This window comes from Tripterygium wilfordii, chromosome 9 (assembly GCF_013401445.1).
Source record: "Tripterygium wilfordii isolate XIE 37 chromosome 9, ASM1340144v1, whole genome shotgun sequence".
NCBI lineage: Eukaryota > Viridiplantae > Streptophyta > Magnoliopsida > Celastrales > Celastraceae > Tripterygium > Tripterygium wilfordii.
The window spans coordinates 11,213,805-11,238,254 of NC_052240.1; the positions used below are offsets into that span (position 1 = coordinate 11,213,805).

Below are 24,450 nucleotides of genomic sequence, written 5' to 3' on the forward strand. Positions count from 1 at the left end.
ATTGCTATATGTTAAAAATTATGAATGATCGAGGTGGTCGGATTAAATTAAATATTAACTCAAGATATTGATCAATTAGGACATGATATGTATGTAAGCCACTTTAGATTTTTGTACTTGGTTAATGTGCAATTTTTGTCACCATTACATGTCCGATTCTTATTGAGTTCGTAGCCAAAATTTTCATGTGTTTGTCTGACACGTATAGTTTGTGAGTTATTGACGAACTAATAAATTTATCTAATGCCCATCCGAAAGATACGTAGTGGATGCGGCCGGTTCCCACTTTAGAAAAAAACAATACCATATAGTAGCTCTACCCAGGTATCTTTGAATATAGGACAAGCCATGGTGAAGAGCAATCATTGCCAGTTTTACAGGATGATAGATGTGTATTGCTTAAGTTGAGCAAGATAAGTGAATCTGGATTGATTGGTACAATTCATAGACTTATTATGTTCTTTATAGGGCTTAAAAAGAAAGAATGCAACTCCCACAATAGGTATAAATTATTGTAAGGAAAACAAAACGCAAGCAAAATCCACATAAACTTTGAACATATACAGATATATATATATATAGCTCAACATATATATATATATATATACACACACACACATATAAATGTTGCTTAAATTGAATACCACTTGTCACTTGACCAACTTGTGGACTTCTCACTAGCCTTACCTTGGCAATCTAAATTGGTCCTACTTGCCATATATATGAATTGAGACCCTTTGAAAATTCCCATTAATTTGTCGTTTATAGTGGTTGAAGACGAATATTCATGATAGTCTTGTAACTAAGAAATACTAGTTTGAGGTTAAGTGTGGAAAAAAAATTGTTTACCGGTCGGATAACTTTACGTGTTTACGAAATATTTACATGTTTCAGACGTGCTTAATTAACCAAACCCGGATTGGTTTAAATTCAAACAATAACAAAATCCGAGTTAGGTTCTAGAAAGGATTCCTTGTGTGGTCAAACTTAGTTTTAATTCGAACAAAAAATTTGTGTTTGAACTCGAATTTCCGACATATCACTTATGTGCAAACTTGATTTAATCCGGGTCAAACAAATTCGATCTCCCAATTTAACATAGTTTTGCCACCCCTAATTTGTGGTTAAATCACAGCATTCCAACAAAGGTGGCAGAGGTTCAATTCTTAATTTTGTTTCTTATTCTTTCGTGAAGTTGTGAAATTTGCAATTCATGTTATACGCATAGCATAGATATCATATCTAGAAGCGTATCTGGCCATAAATAGTCCATGTCTAATGTATTATTGTTTTAGTGCGCGGGCGCGCACACATATATATATGGCACACACACTTGCACCATATATACATAGTTGATGTGTAAATGTGGCTCCTACAGGCTACAGCCTTCGCTTTTTGAGGTTTGAATAGCTAATAATGGATGTATTGGAAGTGGCATACTGGTCAAGTTGAGATCATTTGTCCATAAACTGAGACATTTCAAGTCATGATGATGAAGCTTAACCCACTAATATTCCAGAAAATATTGAATGGTCCTACTACACCATCACCATCACCATCACCATCACCAATCATGTACTTACAAATTAACTCCATCTTATTATTTATAGATAGGAGAATTCCTCTTGATGTAAATAGCATGCAAACCATAGCCTCTTTTAGGTAAACTAATTCAACAAAAATATGATCATGACCTTGAAAATTATATGCATTAATGCATGCTTACTTAGCCTTCTTGTTCTTATATGCATAATACATGGTTGTCACTTGCCACCATCCCGTTGGTTCTCGTGCGAACACTACAATATCAACATATGACATATAGTATACTAGGATCACTAAATATTTTCTCCTAATTATTTATGTTTTGTAGTGATCTCAATATTATATTTAGTCACAATTACCTATTCAAGTGCTGCCTCATTACACAATTAATAATGTTCATTGAGAACAAGAATGAAAGAAACTGACATAAAATAAGGTGCTCAAAAATTCATAAACGTCATTTGGAGAAGAGGTGTAGCTTCGTGATAATGTTATGACTCTTGTACCCCTCCACTAACAACTAAGGCCCAACCAATACCCATCTAAAGTAAGGGACACTCTCCTACCCACGCATGGGCAGACCACCTGCCCATGGGTCGGTTGTAACCAAGGTCCAGTGCCCTTTTGAAAACCTTGGCTATTAGAGAAGGAAGACCATCCCACTTATATACTACACTGCCACACCTGTCTTAGCCGATGTGGTACATGTCAGATAAGGTGTGTAATTCTACCAAATCTAGAGGTCACAAGTTCTACTCCCACTAAGTGCTCCCTCAAGGCATATTCTCATAGGGCTACTACAAAAATGGTAGATGAGCCCAGTCAGGTCCGTTGTCAGAGTGAACTAGTGACACGAGATTTGGATATGGCTCAGTTGCCACTGAGATATGGATTTCATCGTATATAAAAAAAAGGTATTATGGAGAATAAAAAATGTAGGATGATACATCCAAAACCATAAAATTTGAAAATAAAAGCCCAAAGTCTTGGTAAAGGCTTAGCCCATGTTTAGCAAGCCCAATGCGGCCCAAAACTCAATTAGGATGCATTCATTAAACCGAAGCCAATTGCAAACAGACAAAGATTTTGGAGGATTCGTTTGGTGGACATAAAAAACAATGCATTCGTTGAAGTCAAAGAAAATGACATAAGTTGACTATGCACCAAAGTATCATCATAAACAGGATTAATTGGCATAATTAAACAATGATCACCACTTTAAATTCATATTATTCATGAATTAATCAAATCTTTAGGGACTCTTTTTGTGGACCCAAATGCTACCTTATGCAGTCTAAACACTTTGGACTTATTCTTCTAGAAATTGAAATTAACTAATTATTGCATATTATCTTCTTCTTTTTTTAATACAGGGAAAAGGAATGAGATGTTTAAACTCGAAACCTCTATGAAATATTATAAACATGAGTGTCATCTGAATTACCAGTGGTTCTCACATATTATCTTGTTATAGATAGATGTCAATTAGATTTTCAAGGGGTTTATACGGTACAGGTACACGTGGAATGGATCTCCTATATACCATGAGTTATTTATAATTCACGTTCATCAAAAAATAAAATCCTATCATTCATACACGGGCTTGAGAGTCTACTTATTTATAAGATATTAATATAAATATATTTTTTTTCGTATATAAGTATTTGAAAGTTGAACTTTGCCTTTTTGAATATTTTTATTTTTTGCAATATATATTATTTCAAAATATTAGATAAATTATTTGATTTTTCAAATTTTGACATAACACAAGCTTTTAACAAGTCGAGCTAGGTTTTGACATTAAAATGAGCCGAACCCGAACTTAACTTTATTATAACTTTATTAGACTCTACCAAACTTAAGCTCGGTTCAACCCTATTAAAGAAGCGGCCAGTTGAGCTTGGATACGTCAAAATAATCCGGCTCAGCTCAACCAAGCTTAAGCTCGGTTCAACCCTATTAAAGAATGATATTAACTAGTTTGTTTTCCATGACGGACAATTCCATGAGTTTCAAAGTGTGTAGACTTCATTTCATGATCTTCACAAACTTATTTATTTTCCATCCATAAGACAATTACTACGTACCTTGCACATCATTTTTTCCTTATCTATAAATGAAAATTTTATTTTAACATATTCTTCTTGGTTGTATTCATTTTGGTCAACAAAAAATACATACAAGCCGGCCAAGGTCGGCTAGAAACAAAAAACAAAAACAAAAGGATTGAAAATGTCACAATCCACGTTGTTGTTCATGTTTAAATTGAAACATCAAACTCCATTGTCCAAGCTCAAAATCATCAATTTTGAGTCATCCCATTAGTGCAAAAAAACTATGGGATCAGCCATGAGTTGCTGTTGTTCAGAAAACCCGGATGAAAGGTTAGTAAACTAAACCTAAACCCTTTATTAATTATGTGATTAACATAGTTAATTACTTTTGATTCAATTACATTTGACCCTAATTTATGTTTTGTGTAGGGTGAACTCAATTTCTGCACTCGCTGGCAACAATTCTTGGAGAATATTTACATACAAAGAACTACAAACAGCTACTAATGGTTTCAGTGAGGATAACAAGCTTGGTGAAGGTGGGTTTGGGAGTGTCTATTGGGGGAAAACTAGTGATGGTCTTCAGGTAATTATACAATAACCCCTTTTTATATTCCGTTCTTAAAGTCTAAATTCAATTTTTTTGGGGGGTTTGAATTTGTGAAATGAATTAATCCAGATAGCAGTGAAGAAATTGAAAGCTATGAACTCAAAGGCAGAGATGGAATTTGCTTTGGAAGTTGAAGTTCTTGGTAGAGTCAGGCACAAGAATCTTTTGGGGCTTAGAGGGTATTGTGTTGGGAGTGATCAGAGGTTGATTGTGTATGATTACATGCCTAATCTTAGCTTGCTGTCTCATCTCCACGGTCAATTCGCCGGCGAGGTTCGATTGGATTGGAAGAAGAGAATGAAAGTTGCAATTGGCTCCGCAGAAGGAATTTTGTAAGTTTCACTACTTCTTGTAATACTTGTCGTGATTAGAACTCCTATCGGGTTAAGTAGATACTAAGTAGTTAAAGTAGTTGGTGTTTGAAATGAAAAAGAATTGTCCGTTTGGGTCACAGACCCGCATGGATTTGTTATTCATGAACCGTCACGATTCTTAGGCTCAAAAATGCATTTTCAATAAGAGTAGATGGGTTTTACTTATAAACCACTAAAACATTCGGCCGGATTATACCATACCGATGTAAGATTTTTAGTTTTGACACGTCGAAAACCTTGAGGCTTAAATATTTTGGTTCTGATGAGTATCCATTTATATGTTGAATCTCGTCTGCACGCTATCTGGCCTTATATAGATTGTAATGTAATGTCAATCTTTCTAACAATGTTAGGTACTTGCATCATGAGGTGGCACCCCACATCATTCATAGGGACATAAAGGCAAGCAATGTGCTTCTGGATTCAGATTTTGAGCCACTGGTAGCAGATTTTGGATTCGCTAAGTTGATCCCCGAAGGTGTAAGCCACATGACTACTCGCGTCAAGGGAACGTTGGGTTACTTAGCGCCGGAATATGCTATGTGGGGGAAGGTTTCTGGGAGTTGCGATGTTTACAGTTTTGGGATTCTGCTGTTAGAGATTCTAACTGGAAGAAAGCCAATAGACAAGCTACCTGGTGGTGTTAAGAGGACTATAACCGAATGGGCGGAGCCCTTGATCGCAGAAGGCAGATTCAAGGAACTTGTTGATCCTAAACTTCGAGGGAATTTCAATGAAGATCAATTGAAGCAAGGCGTCAATGTTGCAGCCTTATGCGTGCAAAGCGAGCCTGAGAAGCGACCGAACATGAAGGAAGTTGTCAATATGCTTAAAGGGTATGATCCAAGAGGCAAAGAAATGAATTTGAGGATTAGAAGTGTTAAGTACAAGGAAGAACTTCTGGCGCTTGACCAAGCCACCGACGACGACGATGACGACGATTATGTAGATGATTATACTGGTGTTCCTGATGAGAGTGAATACGGTATTTTCAGCGCGCTTGAGGTGCAAAAAATGCAGGATCCTTACAATCGCTATGGAGACAAGAAAATGGTGAAACATGTGTGACAGCTTTGATTTGCACTCATTGATTGTCAATATGGAGTGATGAGAGATTTCCTTAAATTATTTGTTTCTTCTATACAATTATTATACCTGCTTTTGATATAATCAAGTAATGGATTTCATGTTTTGGTGTTTTACTAGTAATACTTCAAAATGAAGAGATATTATATACTGAAGTCTGCTATAATAGACTTGGACAACAACATCAAAAGCCCAAGTTGCTAAGGACTAGATTAACTCAATGTTTATAAACAACTTTAGCATATAATTAATTAATTATGAGAAATGCTATTCAGTGTCCTTAGGACATTGGATAAATGACATATCCTTAGGGCACTCGTTAATTAAAAAGACAATATATTTATTGTTACATAAAAAGTCATTGTGTTGACAGTAGGTGTGCACATTGGAGGCGGAGTATGCTTCTTGGTCTAGCTGCTCGAGGATGGCTAAAGACCTGTCTGGACAGGACCCATGCTGTTTGGACAGGAGTCTCAATTTGAGTTATGGGACAATTCCTTATAAATAGATTTTATTTGTAGGTGTTGGGTGATAGTTGTGTTGAGTTGCAAACACAAACACTGGAAGAATGCCATCTAGAACCAAAGAGAGGGGTTTGAGAGTGTGATAGTCCGAGAGAGAGATTTTGGTTAGTTTTTGAGTTCAAGAGCTCATCTCTTTTGTAAATCTTCTTCATGTTAGTGGAATCTTTCGTTGCTCTTCGCCCGAGGACATAGGCAAGTTGTGTAAAATCCCTTTAATCTTGTGTCTTGTTTCTCTCTTTTGTTTCCGCATATTTTCAATATTCTAGTTTTGTCGTTAAATTCACAACACGTATTTGAGACATCAAAAATTTGAGATCATTTTTTTGAAACAATTGAGATACTAATTTTTGGGATCCCTATTACTGTTGAATTTTATATACACACGTAAAGCTCGCTTAACATCCTACACTCCGTATGAATTGAGAGTAAAATGGATAGCATAAATTGGGATCTCAAACATTTTTCTTTTTAACATATTTGTGGACGTTTAAATATCCTATGTAATTAAAAATGTGACTCCCAAAAGAAACAAGGTTTATTGCTGGTCTATAATGTATCTCTTGTATTGTCAAATATTTAAGTGGCCAAGAGAGAAGCATGAGAACCAGAATCCAAACTGGTACAACGTTTTTCTGTGCAAAATCGGAAAGAAGGGTTTGGTCCATTTAAAAGGGCATTAGTTGTCTATAAATACTCCCTAATGTGCATGTTCTTCTTTATGTGGAAAAACCAAAGAAATTCATTGTCATATATGCTTTCATGCTTGGAAAAGTAGGCAAGATGGTACTACTTCACCGAAGCCTCGCTGTGGTAGACACGAGAGTCTCGTCAATAAAAGAGAGTTCCCCAGAAACCCAACTAATGCCAACTTCTTGCCTTTTGCAAGTAGCATGTGCGAATCCAACCCCTCCCAACATTTTTTTTTGTTGAATTCTCAAATCAAGGAAGGAGTTCTGGCGTCTTCAGACAATCAATATTATAAAGTTACAATAATATCCTTCAAGTCATCCAATCAAAAAACAGGAGAGGGGGATTCGTACTTGATCATTATAGTGATACACATCATTTTTATCACTCTAACCAATGACTCGGGTGTCTTGTGAGCGAAAATTTGAACACATAACTCTCGTTGTTTTTCGTGACGTAGTTTTATCATGGACAACTTTTTCTTTTTTTTTATCATGGACAACTTACCACTGTGACTAACTGCATGGAGTAATCAGCGGCTTTTTGACATATAAGATCAACATGAACTTTGAAAGTCAACGGCTGAAAACCCATTAATATATACATAAACGATTATTCTACTTGCAAAATAATAGTAATAGTTCTGAGAGTACAGGAATGGATCACAACAATGCAGAGCCTCACGTCACGTCATCAAAAGGATGGAACGATGCCGTATTGAGTATCGGACATGAACGGTACAGAGGCTTGAGAACCATAGAGGCGGTCGTTATTGACTTCGATTCGTTTGGCGAACCGGCCTCTTATTCTCGGTCTGCTCTCAGCGTAGGCTTTGCGTGAAGCGTAGCGAATAGTTTTCTCAAACTTCCTCTTCTTCCTCTTCTCTCTGTACCTCAAAACCCTCGCTTCCCGATCGATTCCGCACAATTGGGTCGCCGTCGAGACTGTTATGCTGGGGTCAACCCCGTTTGTCATGCTTCCGCTAAAACTGTATGATATTTCGGACATGGAATTGCCGTCTGGAACCACTCCAACGTCCAGTGACGACGATGAAACCTGAAAATTTAAAATCAATTTCAATTTATTATTAATTAGCATTTCTTTTCAACTAATTTTCAGTCGCAATGATGAGTTAATTTCAAGGAATTGAAGTAATTACACTTTGACTGAGTGTATGAGTTGTGTAGTTGAACGGAGAGACATTCGATCTACATAAATCGATGGCGAAACAATTCTCGTTGTTCATTACCGGAATGGGAGCTTCTTTGGTCTGTACTGGTACCATGCTATCGGTACCTGCACTGTGATGTTGTTGGCGGAACCTGGCATCCATGGAATTCGGGTATTCGAAATCCAAAAAAGGATCCGGATCCATTCCCGAGAAGAACAGGTCCGTTGACGGCTTAACGTCATGATTTTCCCTGCCGAGTTTTGACGGCAGGTTCTGATTTGGCAGAAGCCAGGAAGTCTCTTCAGGGTCGTCTTTCTGACACGTGGCACCAATAAAATAAGTTTCGTGGGGAACTAGAAAATTTAACGGCGAGGATGACTTCACAATAGACTCGTCGGAGTCGAAGAACGGCTCCACTGGGACCCGCTCATGGCGTCGCGCGAGTGTATTCGCGGAGTGTATGTCAGCGTCGCAAGTGACGCACAGAGCGGCCGCGTCTGCCTTGCACGTGACAGCCGCAGGCTCTTGCTCGCACACCTGGCACATCCACACGCGCTCGTGTCGCGACGACAGCTTGTTCACTCCGTGAATCTTGGTGTCGCAGTTCAGACACAGGAAAGCTGAGTGGGATCCGCAAAACGCAGCAGCAGCTGCTGTTTTGCAATAATCGCACCGCTTCGCCGCCACGCTCCACCCGACGGAAAACCCTTTGATTTCAATTCCCATTAGTTCGGGCTCTCCAGACTCTAATGAGAGGCTATGTATGGATTCTTCGTGCGGGGGAGAAGAGAAGCTTGTGAGTAAGTAAGAGTAGGGAGTTTGGGTTCAAGATTTAGAAGATATATTGATTTTCTTTTTTTATGGAGAAGGAGAAAGGAAATCTGGATGCTGACGAGTAGGAGAGGAATACGTGGACGATCGTTGGCCACACAAAACGGGTTCAGAATGGACAACTAGCTTTTGGTTAATTTTTGACATTTTAATGTTTTTGAGGAGAAGTAGTTGACTAGTTGTCATTGGTCTGTGCCGACATCGGTCCCACGATAGGGAGTTCATTGGAATTCTCATCTCAGTTGAATTTAGCCATTTTAATTTGGTTGCTCTTCCATGTACCCAAAAAGGCTTTTTACCATGTATCAGCCAGAATCCGCATCGTTCCAGACCATGCTTTACACAGGCTCATGGCCCAGAAGAGCCTGACAGACCCGCGGCCTGGGCATGAAGATTACACAGGCCCACGGACTTAGCGGACAGGTGTAAGACATTGATTGTAGCTTACTGGTGGCTATCAGCCTTTTTACATACATATATGTCCAACAATATTGGGTTAAAAAAAGGCCAACGCTCCGTCACGGTGGTTAGTTCGATCTCTCCCTATCGCGGTGGTTAGTTTTGGCCCGACGTCATCAAGCGCGTGAGAATATAGCTATATATAATAAAAATGATTGGACAATATTGCCCTTGAATTATAAAATGAGAGGAGATTGCGGACCCAGAAATCTAGAACCGCACTGTGAGAGTGCCAGATCAGATGTGGCAGACCGTGGGTCGGCCAATCCTATTGATTTGGGAACTCCCAATCAAAGTCTTTTATCCAGAAACATTTCCGACAAACTTTAAAATAATTGAAAAGCTATCATGTGATGTCTAATGTAAAAACAGATAATAATGTTTGGGATAAACTCCACTCCACTTTTGTTCGGCTCTTGACAATTGTTTTTTTTTTTTTGGGATAATTTATTGTTTCTAAAACCAAATATGCATTGGTGATCTGTCCATTAAGTGTCAAAAGCCCAGAGGATTACGTTGCAAGGGTTAATGTAGCCAAATTTTTTTTAACAAATATAATATTGAATATTCAACAATATATTTACTGTAATGTTAGGCAGTACATATAATTATAGTTCATGGGAGTAAAAATTTGTTAAACGAAATTTTAAAATGTTTTAACTCTCAAAATATATATTAGATTTTTTAAAAAATTACATATTCAGAATCAACGCATAAGACTCTTTCAAACAAGATTCATTGTCGATGAGTTTTATCGGGTGGATCTGAATTCTATTATTTTATTACAATGGAATTTCAAAAATAATGGATTCGGAATTAAAACAATGAATGATATATTGTGCTATAAAAAACAATAAAATCTATATTAAAACAATAAATTTTTGAGAAAGAATTATAAGATTAAAGCATGAATTTTCCCCTAAGCTACATGCACACTAACAAAATAAAAAGTGGGCAAATCATAAGGGCTAAGACACGAAGGAGGAGAGGACGGCACTTGGAAAGGAACACATTCGTCTTCTTCTGTGTAGTGCAACGTCAGTCAAATCATTGAAGACTTAGACAGACAATCTTTCGGCAATTAAGGACAATAACCGTGCTTTTGAGTTAGTCCACCCACACAAACACACTTCCATCTACTGTGATGCCCATTCAACCATACTTTATTGTTACTGTTCTGGGTTTTTTTTTCCCTTCTTTTTTTCACTAACCCGTATTTTCATTGGCCACTTCCTGAATTAACCAGATGGGGTGCAAGAAATTAAGAAAGGCACAACAAAACAGGGAACCCAGAAAAATGCTCAAATAATCCAAACCAATTATTGAAGTTATCCTTATTTTGTTGGATTCGTAACAGAATAGTGGCCTTAGTGGCCCAGTTACTCAGTCCAATACCCTCGGCTCAATCACCCACTCCTCCAGAATCCATAAGCTCAAGCCCACATGCAATATCTTTGCCGACACTACATGTCCAGGAGTGTCCTCCACTTATGTCTCTAATAACTAATCCATTATCAACTGTTGAAGCCACTAATACTACCTCCTCTATTTTGCAGCTATTCGAAGGTCCATTGACAACACCATCAACACAACCCAACCCAACCACTCAATGATAACATAGTCAAACCAAATCCCAAATATGCTTTGAGCATGACAACTCTCATTATCCCAAAGGGAACCAACCTCTATTCGCTATGTACTATCTCATGATGGTTGGCGCCAAGCTATGTCTGAGGAAACTGCGTGCACTAAACGATAATGGTATCTGGACATTAATCCCATGCACACCCAATATACATGTGATTGGTTTGAAATGGGTCTTTAAGGCCAAACTAAAGGCTGATGGTCCACAAGACAGACTCAAGACTCGTCTAGTTACCAAAGGATTTCATCAAGTTGATGGTGTTGACTACACATAAACATTTCACCAGTCATTAAACCGAGGACCATTCAAACGGTGATTACTATTGCACTTGTTCGAAATTGGCCAATTCGGCAGTCGGATGTTAAAAAATGCATTCTTACATGGCTATATCACTGAGGATATTTACATGGACCAACCTCTTGGAATGAAGGATCCTCAACACCCTCAACATGTCTGCAAACTTCAAAAGGCAATCTACGAACTCAAACAAACGCCAAGGGCCTGGTTTGATCGTTTTAGCACCTTTTTATGTAAATTTGGCTTTCATTGTAGCTTGGCCGATCCTTCACTATTTTATTTTTGACTCTGGCAATGATATCCTGATCCTACTTCTCTTACAAGTTCCAATGTTCAGCTTGTTGATGGATTCATCCACATTCTTAGCAAAGAATTTGTCATGAAGGATCTTGGTCCACTTTACCACTTCCTAGGGGTTGAGGTCACTCAAACGATATACGGGTTACATCTTTCTCAAACTCATTATGCTCTAACTATTTTGGGGAAAACTCGTATGAGTGAGTGCAAACCAATGAATACCCCAATTGAGGCCAAAACCAAAGATGTCCTTACCAACATGGACATTGCTGACCCTTCCTTTTTCTGTAGCATTGTAGGTGCATTACAATATTAACACTTACTAGTCTTGACATTTCATATAGTGTTAACTACGTCTCTCAATTTATGCATGCACCAATGGAAGTACATCTCAAAATGGCGCGTCGAATTCTAAGCTATGTAAAGGGCACGATACATTTTGGCTTACATTTTACATCCAATACTACACTTGTGTTTTATCTGATGCAGACTGGGCAGGATGTCCAAAAACATGACGTTCAACAACTAGGTACTGCACATTTCTTGGCAACAACCTTATCTCCTGGTGTGCAAAAAAAGAAATGAAAATTGTTGCTCGATCAAGTACGAAAGTTGAATATAGAGCCATTACACACTACTGCAGAACTCACCAACATGGACATCGTTGACCCTTCCTTTTTCCGTAGCATTGTAGGTGCATTACAATATTAACACTTACTAGTCCTGACATTTCATATAGTGTTAACTATATCTATCAATTTATACATGCACCAACGAAAGTACATCTCAAAATGGCACGTCGAATTCTACACTATGTAAAGGGCATGATGCATTTTGGCTTACATTTTACATCCAATGCTACACTTGATCTTTGTGCTTTCTCTTATGCAGACTAGGTAGGATGTCCAAAAACACGACGTTCAACAACTGGGTATTGCACATTTCTTGGCAACAACCTCATCTCTTGGTGTGCAAAAAAAAAAAACAGAAAATTATTGCTTGATCAAGTACAAAAGCTGAATATAGAGCCATGACACACGCTACTGGAGAACTCACTTGACTTACTTTCCTCATGAAAGATTTGTTGTTCATGTGTTTTCTACACCAGTCTCACACTGTGACAATTTGAGTGCATTTTACATGAGTATCAACCCAGTTTTCCATGCACGAAAGAAGCACATTGAGCTGGACTATCACTTAATTTGTACGTGAGCAAGTAGCACTTGGCCAACTAATTACTAAGTACGTTCCGACCATTGACCAAGTAGCAGACATTTTCACCAAACCGATGTCCAAGGCCACCCTCAAATATTTTCTACCCAAACTATGTCTCGAGCCTCGCCATAATTTGCGGAAGGGTAATGGCCAACAAGGTCGAGCTGCCATGACAAATTGTGCTATTCTACATCTAATGTGTGAAGATAAGAGGAGTAACAAGGTGATTAAGAGAAATAAAGAGGTCATACGGTCCGTTCAAACAAACTTGGTAAAAGATATGGTTCAAGTGAGATTCAATCATGTCAAGGGATAGCTCCATATCAATAAAGTGATTCATCTATGGATAACATTTATTCAATACTCTCTTGGGTTGATACAAGGATTAGCACACTCAAGTCTCTCTCAACTAAGTGATAAGATCGTCAAAATCAACAATGATGATACACACACGGTACATCCACAAAGGGATTCAATATAGTAACAAATGTGATCTAGGAAAGCCAACTCTATCTCCTTTAGTGTCATCTGTTAACATGGTATAGTTGTCATCGTTCAAAGTTTGTTACATGTCTTGTATAAAAGAAAGTATGTCTCATGTACATGCAAGTTAAGTTGTACAACAATTAATAAAAATATTATCAGAATTCATCTCTTCAGACTTCAATCCCCTGTTATTGTTTGTTTGTCTTTTTTAGTTGCGAGAATTAATACTCCAAAACTTGTAGTACAAACAAAATTATCATTTGTCAAGCATGGAGATATATATACACAAAAAACAAAAAGGACAATACTAGAGACCCCAAAATTTAACCCCAAAAGTCCCCCAAATCTATGTGGCATTAAAATAACCATTAATTAAAAACACACATGTAGGGCCCACTTCACATCCAATACTCCACATTAAATGGGGGACTTTTGAGATCACTTTTTGGGGGTATCAAGCATTATCCAAACAAAAAACACTGACCTTTCTATCGATGGCCATCTCGAGTATTTAATGTTATTATGGGCTTCAAGTAATGAAGAGCCCAAGTTGCTGGAATTCGCTGGATTGGGCTTGTTTTTGTAAATGTGGGCTTCATCTTAGTTACCAGTTCTTAATCAATAATCCTTAACGAGTTATCTTTACTTTAGCCCAATTAATTGTCAAAGTCAAAAGAGGACAAAAAGGCCAAGATATCAATAGTCTCTCGGGCCACCTGCCATCTTATCATCGGTTGAACGTGCCGCTGGCCCACGTGAATGTCATGAGACTTCAGTCCCATGGATGAGTGGACGCGCCTGGAGTGTCTTAACCTCAAACGCTAATTGAAACTAGAGGTTGCAAAAGTTTGGTTCCAAGTCGGTTTTTGATTGGATAGTATCATGTATTTATGAAATATGTACATTTCCGGATGTTAATTCCAATTGAATTTTTGACATATTTAATTGATTAAACAAGTATTAATTTAAATTTGAACAAGTACACTGGATAATAACTTAATCCGGATTAAGGTTTGAACAAGTAAATCGAATAAGATTTTTTATGTTTGGATACGAATCCGGTTTAAACCGGACAAAAATATTTTTTTTGATATGAATTTTTAACATATAACTTATGTTTAATTTTAATTTAATCAGGATCTGACAAATTCAATCCAGACTACAGAATGTTTTGACATCAAACCTCGAAAAAGACAAGCCTAGATTTAGAATTGACGGGACGCGCAGTGGAGGAGCGTGAAGGAAGAGGAGGAGCATATCCACGAGAAGAGGAGATAATAAAATAGAATATGCCGGAGGAGAGGGATCAGGGAAGGAGGAGAGCACAGAAGCAGGTAGTGCCACGTGGGACACTACCTGGCATTCTGGCAAGTAGACACCGCATCAAATAACCAAATGCCTTTTCGTTCTTTTTCGTCTACGCCGCTCCTTCTTCTCCATTCATCGAATCATCTTTTCTTCTATTGACGTACTGCTCTTCTAGAATCTAGATCGACCCCTTTCGGACCGAAATTGGGAATATAGAGAACAACCCTAACGACTGAAGATTCCCGATTTTGGGTCTGCTGTTTTCTTTCGTAGCGTCATTTGAGGTATTCTTGTTGTTCTTTCTATTGGATCATTGCGGATTCTGGTTTTAATTCTAACAATATAGATTGAGGATTGGAGTTTCTTGTTGCTGGTGTGGAATTTTTTTTGGCAATGATTCGTATTGTCGGGGATTTTGATAAGTTATTGGATGAGTATTGTTATTTGTTCCGCAAAGTTTAATGGTGGAGTGGATTGTATTGGGGTTTGATGTGATTTTCAAAAGCTTGGGAGGCATATGGTGTCATTGATTCTCCCATGTGTAATAAAAGAATTGCTTGCTTGAACCAGTCTGGTAGTGTTACGTCAATCCATAATCAGCAAGGCCTTCAAACTGTGTACTTGATGGATACACCTTCTACGTCCCCCACTTTTGGTTCTAGGTCTGCAACTGGTTCGACACCGGGTTCAAATGATGATACTCCGCGTGTAAAGTTCTTATGTAGCTTTTTAGGTCGTATAATGCCTCGTCCCCAAGATGGGAAATTGCGTTATGTTGGTGGGGAGACAAGGATTGTGAGTGTCCCTAGGGATATCAGTTATCAGGAGTTGATGAGCAGAATGAGGGAACTTTATGAAGAGGCAGCTTTTTTGAAGTATCAACAACCTGATGAGGATCTTGATGCTCTGGTCTCAGTTGTCAATGACGATGATGTTACTAATATGATGGAGGAATACGAAAAGTTGGGTTCTGGTGATGGATTTACTAGACTCAGGATTTTCCTCTTTTCACATCCTGACCTAGATGGCTCATTGCATTATGTTGATGGGGATGATCAGGAAAGTGAGAGGCGGTATGTGGATGCACTAAATAATTTGAATGATGGTAATGAATTTAGGAGGCAGCAGCAACCTGAGTCCCCTGTGCCTAGACTAGTAGACGATATCTATTTGGCTGAGCGGTACTTTAATCCAATGAGTCTTGAGGCTAGCCTTCACGGTCAGAGGGGTTTGGAGATGCCACCGCCACATTATAATTCGCACCTTACCATTCCTCATTTGGGATCCGGACAGCACCAGCAACCTGTTAGGTATAATGAAATGGAAGATCAATGGAGTCCTGCATGCTATTCGCCTAGGCATCACCATGATCCAAGACCATTGTGGGAGTTTCCATCTTCTCCATCCTCGGCCCGTTACCGTATGCCATTTGGGGAATTACCTGATAAATGTATGGACAGAATGCCTGAAGAGTATGCCAGGCAGCAAGTCAATCATCATGCTACTTATGAGCACCAGCCCCAATTTTCTGATAATGTAGCATGGATGCCGGCTGGAGCAATGTCTAATGATAAGGGTGGTTTTCCAGGAAATTTACTTCATGATGCCAATATTTCTGAAGGAAACAGTTTCTGTGAGCACTGCTGTGTGACTTTCCCAAGAAATCAACTGCATCTAGAGCAGCCCAACATTGCAAATGGACATCCTCAGGCTGGCACCACTTGTGTTGAGTGCCCTGCCAATATGGAAACTTTCATGTTGAATGTGGAGCCAAAGCTACAACCTGGAATTTTTCCTAAAGATCAAAATGATCCTCGATCAATTTATAATGATGTACATGGTCATGAAAGAGGATGGATTACGCAGCATCAATTGAATTCTCGAGTTGAGGAAGCAAGAACACGTATCTCTGGAGCTGGAAGATTAAATGAGCACTACATTATGGATGGTCCTTCTATGAATTTTCCTATTGGCCATACTAATTTAGGGGAAGGTCATCATGTCTCGTCTAGTTATATTTATCATCGAGCTGGGTCTCAAATAGGAAGTGAAGTGTTTCATGATCAGGTTGTGCATGCTGCCCCACACCTGCATATTCATCCCCCTGAAGAACGTGGGGTCCAACATGGAAATTTCCCCTATGCTTCTGGAACAGATGCTGTTTACCCGGTCTCACATGGACATATGCACATGCAAACTTCATGGAGAAATGTTCAGAACCCAGTGCATGGTGTTCCCTCCTATGAAGTCTCTAGTGCAACCCCGCCACTGAATGGTTCCATTAGTCCAGTCGTTTTTAGGGGTTCAGCGGAGGGTAATCCAGGATTTGTTACTGGAGCAGATAATCAACATCTTTGGGTTGATTCCTCTCAGAAAATAATGTTTGATGGGACGGCTGGCCCAGAATATTCTTATAGACAATCTCTTAGAGTACGCCAGAAACCTCATCAACTGGAAAACCATAGCTCACTTCATCCCGACCCTATCCGTTCCACCCCTGAGATACTAAGCTTTCCAAACCCTAGAGATCCAGTACAGGTACAGGACTCATCTTCCACTTCAGTTCATGATAAAGTGGTCTCTCCAACTTTTTCTGGTTATAGCCCAAGACAGAAGAATATTATCAGTTTTACTGAAAAAGAGAGAGAAGCTAACAATACTGAAAAGGCTGAAAACGTGGTTGTGCCAAGCGGATGTTTTCCAACTATTGCTGATAACCAACATGGGGAGATATCGCATGAATCAAGAGATTTAAATTTTGTAGGACCTGCTGAAGATAGTGATGTTGCAAAACTTCTTGAAAAAGACCTGTCTGCCGCTCCAGAAGATTCAAAGCTGTCAGTTGACCGCATGAGTTTCTTGCCTGAGTTAATTGCTTCTGTAAAGAAAGCAGCATTGGAAGATGCTGAGGAGGTGAAAGCTAAAGTTAAGGAAAATGCTGATTCGATAAAGCTTGTTCCAGTGACAAAAGAAGCACATGTAAATGAACCTGAAACAGTGGTATGGAAAAATTTTGAATTTTTTTATGGGTGAGTATTTTATATTAACTTAGTCTACTTTTTAATGACGTGTTTGTTTTATAGAATTCCTATGCTGAGGCGGAGTTGGATTCTGATGTTGACAACCCAAAGACTTGCAAAATTGAGCCAACAAAGGCCGAGGAAGAAGCTATTGCTAGGGGCCTACAGGTTCCAGTTTCTTGTCCTATCCACATAAATTATATGCTTATCTTGTATATATATAAGTGCCGTGGCCACTTTTATTTATCATCTTAGTTCTTCATTTCTGTGGTTCTTTCATTTTTTTGGTCTTAGACACTGTCATTCTGTTTTTACAGACAATAAGAACTGATGATCTGGAGGAGATACGAGAACTAGGTTCTGGAACATATGGAGCTGTTTACTACGGGAAGTGGAAGGGTTCTGATGTGGCAATAAAGAGAATAAAAGCCAGCTGCTTTGCTGGACGACCTTCAGAAAGAGAACGGCTGGTACTGTCTACTTTTCCAATTTTTTACCAATCATATCATCTTGCCTTGTGGTGGAGAAAAATCTATATGGTTTCAGGTCATATAATCACTTATAATCTAGGCAGCACCGACTCGGATACTGTGACACGGGATGCGGGTGCTGGGACACAACTATTCGCAAATCCAAGATGCGGATGTGGGGGACTCGGCAAATAAAAAAAATGTTTTTTTTTATATTAATCGCAAAAATACCTTCAAAAGAAGTCAAATATTGGTGTGGGTCAAATCCAATCCACTTCAAGTTATTAGTTGTATTGGGCCTTAGGCAGGCTCAAGCCCAAGCTCAAGCTCTAAAAGTTTGTGTCCTAAATTGCTGTCTTTAAAGGAGTTTACTTTAAGTAGAATCAAATTGTCTATAAAGTTGTCTTATATTTATGAGTCGATTGAAATTGTTCTACTGGAGATGACATGGCAATTGGGTTTTTTGGAGATAACATATGGCTATTGGGTTTTGTTGGAGATGACAGATAAATCCCATACAACGGAAATTGTTCTTCTGCCGCGTCCGATATGTATTCTGCCGACGACATTTTCGCGTGTCGGTGCTGCCTAGCTTATAATGTTTTTTGTATATGTTTTTTTTTTTAATTATGTGTCAAACAATGACAATTGAGACAATTTTTTTTTTTTATCTCAGCCCCCTTAGCGTTGTAAGCTCTTAGAAGTATACAAACTTACTGCGAGTTTATATTTTTTAGATTTTTATTGTGTGGTTTCTCATGGTGGAATCTCTTAGATGACACTATTGCACTTGCTTTATGATTTCATTGCATCCCGTTTTGTTGTAAGTACCTGTGTATGATACTATGTTTACAGATTTGATGTTCACTTGATAGGGCCATAGGTATATTATATCAGGTCCTTTCAATATGGAATCTTTCAACTTGATTCTGTTAACGTTATCTGCAAGAAGTTGTTATTGATATTATACCTTCTGTAACTGTAATAGCCGTAAATTTTTCATTGTAGATAGCAGATTTCTGGAAGGAGGCTTTGATATTGAGTTCATTACATCACCCAAATGTTGTTTCTTTCTATGGTATCGTTCGGGATGGCCCAGATGGGTCTTTAGCAACAGTGACGGAATTTATGGTCAACGGATCTCTGAAACAGTTTCTGAAGAAAAAGGACAGGTAATGAAGTTCATGGCGTGTAATAATTGATTGCTTCTTGGACCTTTCTAGATTAGATTGTTTTAAATGTTTGCCTCTCTGATCAAGAACATGGGGAGCATTCTTTGAGTATCCGGTTAATGAGGAATAGAAAAGAAAGCAGTTTTAAAAGCTCTGGTTCACAACTTAATTTTACTCTACAGAACTATTGATCGCCGCAAGAGACTTATCATTGCTATGGACGCTGCATTTGGGATGGAGTATCTTCACGGAAAGAATATAGTGCATTTTGATTTGAAATGTGAGAACCTGTTGGTTAATATGAGAGATCCACAGCGCCCTGTGTGCAAGGTATGCTTAGCTGTAAATGTAGTTGGGGATCATATCTGACTTTGCATTTATATTTTGTCTCCTTATCATATGTTACATAAGTTTTTGGTCATGAAATTTCTTAAGTGCATTTTGATCCGCAGTTTGTTTGTCTAGTTACTGGACTTTTTAAGAGAGCATGTGGTTGCATTGCTTGATTCAATTATACAAAAGCAACTTAGCAATTTGTTCTTGTTACGATTTCATTAAAAAAAAAATCTGATAAAAAAATAAATTTATTAAAAGAGAAGAGCGCCAAGGGGGGTGCCAACACTTTAGAGAACTAAGGGACTATCGACGTGAGATTAAAGTCTAGTACATCGAAGTAAAGGTTTTCATTCAGGGCAGGAGTACAATGAAACCAGGACTTGAAACATGTACCATTACTAGAATAGTTGCACAGTTATAAGTTTCCTTTTTGAAGATAACAAAATCTATTGAACAAAAGCACCTACCTAATTACAAACACTTACAAGATTGAGGAATTTATTACGTCTAACTACGAAATGTGCCTTCTGGAAAAAAGAAACATACAAACTTCATTTAATTCAAGCAACTATGCTAAACTATAAAAGTCTATTCTTTATATTCATATGAAGGATTCTTCTACAAAAAATATTTTGTTAGTCCTTGCCCTCTTTATCATCAAACCAATGCTTTTCCATTCCATTTATACTGGATTGAATGCTGAAGGATTTAACTCCATCTACTCTAACGCACCATCTAAATATGCCCATCTATATACAATATTTAAAAGCTGAAACGTTTAAAGCTTATACGTCGAGCAAAGTGCCGGTAGCCAGTAAGAATTTTTTATACATGGTAATACTAACTTGATTATGATTATATTCCTATAACATATATTTATTGAAAAAAGAAATCCTATATATGGTATTTGTTACAACTTAAAATTTGTATTTTTGTTAGCAATTCGCATTGCGCGGGCTCCCGACTAGTTATGTTAAAGCTAAATCCCACTCCTCACCAATTTGTGATGAAGGATAATGGGATATACCAAATCTTTTTTTCTGTGACATACTTTTTCCTTTTTCATTGGAGCTTTTCAATTGTTAAAGTTCTTTAAGTCTTTGCAAGTGAAGAGGCTAATTCTGTAAGCACTCTTGCTTTCATATTGGCTTTTGAAGGAAAATCCTTTCTGCCTGCCACCCCCGACCCTCCATGTAATTTGTCTAAAGAAACACTTTTGTAATTTATGACTTCAGAAGTCCCTACATTCAAATTATGTCTTAAGTTGAATGTCAAATAAATTGTTGAAATTATCCATCTAACTACTCCTTGCCACTTGAAAGAATCAGAAATTGCATATTTAGAAGACCTGGACCACATGAAAGATCTTGCTAGAAGTTCTACGAGTTCCCCATTTCCCGTCACAATGAAGTCGATAGAGGAACTTATCCTTCCATTCTTGCCTTGCGTTTTCCAAATGTACTGACCACAAGATTTCATTTTCCCCACAGGTAGGGCCCCACAATTTTTCTACTTAAGTTTCAGACTCAAAAGAAGATTTAGATGGTGGATGGGAAGGGATTCAATGCCACAACCATATTCTTTGCCAATACATTTACATAAACATTATGGCCAGTAGGATTATTTCATCCGACTCCACAACCATATTCTTTGCCAAGACATAAACATTATGGCCATTGGGATTATTTTATTATCATTGTCTTTCATCTCAAGATCTGTAACGACTCAAAACAAGGGGGAATGCATCATTCCTCTCTCACAATTTGCATAATATGCTTGTAGTGTAATTAAAGAGTAGGAGAATAAGTCTGATTATTTTGCATATGACTGGGAGAAAGGGTTTGGGCAGGTTCTTTTTTGAAAGGCTTTACGCAGAGTTAAGTATACCAGGTGATTGAAAGGGGATGGTGGGGAGTGGCTGCAAATATGCAGAGCGAGACAGACTTCTTGTCTGTAACTGAAGTTGAATTTGATGCTTTTAAATGAAGTTATGTTTTTCAATTTTATTCTGTTTTCTGTTGTGAAATGAAAATCCTGCTATTTTGTAAGATTTTATGCTAAACGAATCTGGGGGACATGTACCCCTCTGGGTTTCCATTTGACAAAGGTGTTTGACCATATATATTTTTCGTTTTTGCTTTGTTTGTATTTAAGAATTTTGTATTTCCTTTATAACTTTATTTCCTTTTCTCAAAATCAACAATGTTAGCAGATGACCTTTTTTTGGTGTTTTGAATAAGAGTTAATGGTAGCATAACTGTTCATACCTCAGTTGTCTCATTGTGTCTTCTTAAGAATTTTGGCTTATGATCCATCCTGCCAATATTCTTTCTTCTAATGATTTTTGTGACATTTGAAGTTCAGCCTTATGAGTTATGATGACTGATGACAGCATCTTCGTGAAGGGCATGGATTTGCCAACTCACCTAGTTTTGCACATTTTCTTAGATTGGTGATTTGGGCTTATCGAAGGTGAAACAACACACTTTAGTGTCCGGGGGTGTTCGTGGAACTTTACCTTGGATGGCACCTGAGTTACTGAGCGGAAAAAGTCACATGGTTTCAGAGAAGGTAACACGCTCTTACTCCAAATGTTCACCCTAAGTTTTTCTCTCACATTTCCCCGTACGATACCATCTTATATTGTTTATATTGCTGTAGATTGATGTTTACTCATTTGGGATTGTTATGTGGGAATTGCTCACTGGAGAAGAACCTTATGCTGATATGCATTGTGCTTCCATAATTGGTAAGAAACAATACATTTCGCAGACTGTCTATTGTGTTGATTTGTGATGTGAAATGCGCTTTCCATTTTTATATGAGTGGAGGCATTCCATTATACTTAATTGAGTCTAAAAGGGGAAAACGGTAAATAAATGTGGATAATATTCCTTTTACCCGGGCTCATTATGACGTTAATTTCTCCACGTATTTGTATCCTTCCTTATATGCAGGAGGAATTGTGAATAACACATTACGTCCGCAAATTCCATCGTGGTGTGATCCAGAATGGAAGTCGTTGATGGAAAGTTGTTGGGCCTCTGATCCAGCTGAGAGGCCATCATTTTCAGAAATTTCTCAAAAATTGAGGAACATGGCTGCTGCAATCAATGTGAAATGATTTTAGTTCACAGCAGCAGGTGTTTCACCCTTGCTGGCATCTTCCTTGGTAAATGTGAGAAAAAATAAGAGGAAGCATAGGATATATAGCAGTTTATAATCAATTGCTAGTTTTGAAGAATAAGGCTAATAATTTACACTATGCCTTGGCTTTATCTCCTCAAGCCATGAGATGCCATTGTTCTTTATTGAATGTAGCTCAATGCATTCTACTAAGATATACCTTGAAGCTACAGAATATACCGAGGGCTATGGATGAGTAATCAAAATGTGAGTTCTCTTGTTTTGTTACTCTGTGCCATTAGTACTCCATTTGCTGATTTTTTTTTCTTCATTTAATCGAAATGGAGATTTTAACTGGTTGCAGGAGCTTGCTGTTTTTGATGTTGACGAAACTCTGTCATGGCTGATTATTATCAGAGGCCAGACAGTCTTTTTGGGGGGGGATCTGTATATAGGGTTGTGTTATTTTGGTGTATTCAACTTGTCCTATGATGCTATAGAATTTCTGGTGGAACTTGGAACCAAATTATTCTTTATATTTTATTTTGTTGATTCATTTTCCTTCCATCTTTATACCACAAACTTGATGATTATGCTCTTCAAGATGCAAAGTGTATATGATAATTATGCAAGCAAGGACCTTGTATTATCTTTTTGGCTGCTTTGAGATATATATGACAGTAGAGGCATTGAATCACACAGGAATGATTTCAAATTCCTGAATGCCTTGCAAGATTTTATGAACATTTTACATTGCAAGATTTTATGAAGTAGAAGAATGACCCGGATTTTAACTTAAAAGTTTTTTTATTTTTTCTGGTCGCATTAATTTTTGCTGACATTTATCCGGAATAATGTAGAAGATATTGGGATGGGGTTCTTTATGCATCTATTGAATTATATGCAGGTTTGGTTTGTTTGATGATTTGTACAACAATTAAAAGGCTGTTATTTAATTGAAACTGTGGATTTGGTTGGGCAGTAATTGCATCGTTGTTAAGGAGATTAGTCAGACCAAAAATACAGATTTGTGGCGTGGCTTAATTTAACAATTACAAAGACTTCAAGAAGTGCTAATCCTGCTGAATACTTCAACCAAAGTTTCAAAATTCTTAACAGAGCTACCACCTGGAAATTTCAAAATTCTTAACAGAGCTACCCTTTCGGTAACTTTCTCGTCCGGATTTCCTCTGAATGACCAAAGAAATGGACAACCAGTTGTCTCAAGTGTTTTTGCGAGTGTTGCTAGCTCTTGTGGTGGGGGTTGTATTACACTCCCAAAACTTATGTACACAACTGATGTTGGGTTTTGCTTGTCTAGCCATTCCAGGCAATGGTGAGTCAGGATTCAGGAAGGCAATCCTTGAATCAATAGTTTTGCATTTTCGAATTGCACACAGTTCGTTTGATGACAGGTCAGATTGGTATGCAAATTCTCATATCAAAAACATCTTTATACTAATAACAAGTCCTAACACGCTCGCAACACATATCATCGCAGTCTAAGATCAAACATTCATGCTCCCGCGAACGAGAACATGCACATCTCCTGTCCAACGCAAAGAGAGCCAACAATTACGTGGTGCAATCGTTCAATCTAGTACTTTCCAAAGTGCAGACCTATTAATTCCAACTTTGCAAAGCTGTACGATAGTACACCAACTACTTTTCATATTATTTATATAAAAAAATCAACTCCTCTTGATATTGTTAAATAAAGGCATAGCATTTACGTGG

At 38.0% G+C, this 24,450-nt stretch overlaps 3 protein-coding genes across 3 annotated transcripts; 2 read left to right on the forward strand and 1 right to left on the reverse strand.

The window, feature by feature from the left end:
• The first annotated feature begins 3,803 nt into the window (after nt 1–3,803).
• Nucleotides 3,804–5,771, forward strand: LOC120006543 (PTI1-like tyrosine-protein kinase At3g15890). Its single transcript, XM_038856601.1, has 4 exons — nt 3,804–3,929; nt 4,029–4,185; nt 4,279–4,541; nt 4,937–5,771. Exons 1-4 carry the CDS (start codon nt 3,883–3,885, stop codon nt 5,649–5,651), a joined length of 1,182 nt encoding a protein of 393 aa, XP_038712529.1. The 5' UTR covers nt 3,804–3,882; the 3' UTR covers nt 5,652–5,771.
• Nucleotides 5,772–7,404: 1,633 nt separating this feature from the next.
• Nucleotides 7,405–8,892, reverse strand: LOC120004864 (zinc finger protein CONSTANS-LIKE 5-like). The gene is made up of 2 exons (XM_038854191.1): nt 8,040–8,892; nt 7,405–7,936 (listed from the first exon to the last, which is right to left on the reverse strand). Exons 1-2 carry the CDS (start codon nt 8,775–8,777, stop codon nt 7,574–7,576), a joined length of 1,101 nt encoding a protein of 366 aa, XP_038710119.1. The 5' UTR covers nt 8,778–8,892; the 3' UTR covers nt 7,405–7,573.
• Nucleotides 8,893–14,512: 5,620 nt separating this feature from the next.
• Nucleotides 14,513–23,472, forward strand: LOC120005571. The gene is made up of 9 exons (XM_038855276.1): nt 14,513–17,589; nt 17,673–17,777; nt 17,927–18,079; nt 19,088–19,251; nt 19,434–19,581; nt 22,036–22,158; nt 22,249–22,336; nt 22,545–22,980; nt 23,078–23,472. Exons 1-8 carry the CDS (start codon nt 15,127–15,129, stop codon nt 22,709–22,711), a joined length of 3,411 nt encoding a protein of 1,136 aa, XP_038711204.1. The 5' UTR covers nt 14,513–15,126; the 3' UTR covers nt 22,712–22,980; nt 23,078–23,472.
• The last annotated feature ends 978 nt before the right edge of the window (nt 23,473–24,450 follow it).

Coding starts and splice junctions, on each gene's coding strand:
- LOC120006543 (XM_038856601.1), top strand. CDS start 3,883: ATGGGATCAGCCATGAGTTGCTGTTGTTCAGAAAACCCGGATGAAAG. Junction 4,186..4,278: donor AAACTAGTGATGGTCTTCAG/GTAATTATACAA, acceptor GAATTAATCCAG/ATAGCAGTGAAGAAATTGAA. Junction 4,542..4,936: donor GGCTCCGCAGAAGGAATTTT/GTAAGTTTCACT, acceptor TAACAATGTTAG/GTACTTGCATCATGAGGTGG.
- LOC120004864 (XM_038854191.1), bottom strand. CDS start 8,777: ATGGGAATTGAAATCAAAGGGTTTTCCGTCGGGTGGAGCGTGGCGGCG. Junction 7,937..8,039: donor CTCATACACTCAGTCAAAGT/GTAATTACTTCA, acceptor TTAAATTTTCAG/GTTTCATCGTCGTCACTGGA.
- LOC120005571 (XM_038855276.1), top strand. CDS start 15,127: ATGTGTAATAAAAGAATTGCTTGCTTGAACCAGTCTGGTAGTGTTACG. Junction 17,778..17,926: donor CTATTGCTAGGGGCCTACAG/GTTCCAGTTTCT, acceptor CTGTTTTTACAG/ACAATAAGAACTGATGATCT. Junction 19,582..22,035: donor CACAGCGCCCTGTGTGCAAG/GTATGCTTAGCT, acceptor ACATTTTCTTAG/ATTGGTGATTTGGGCTTATC.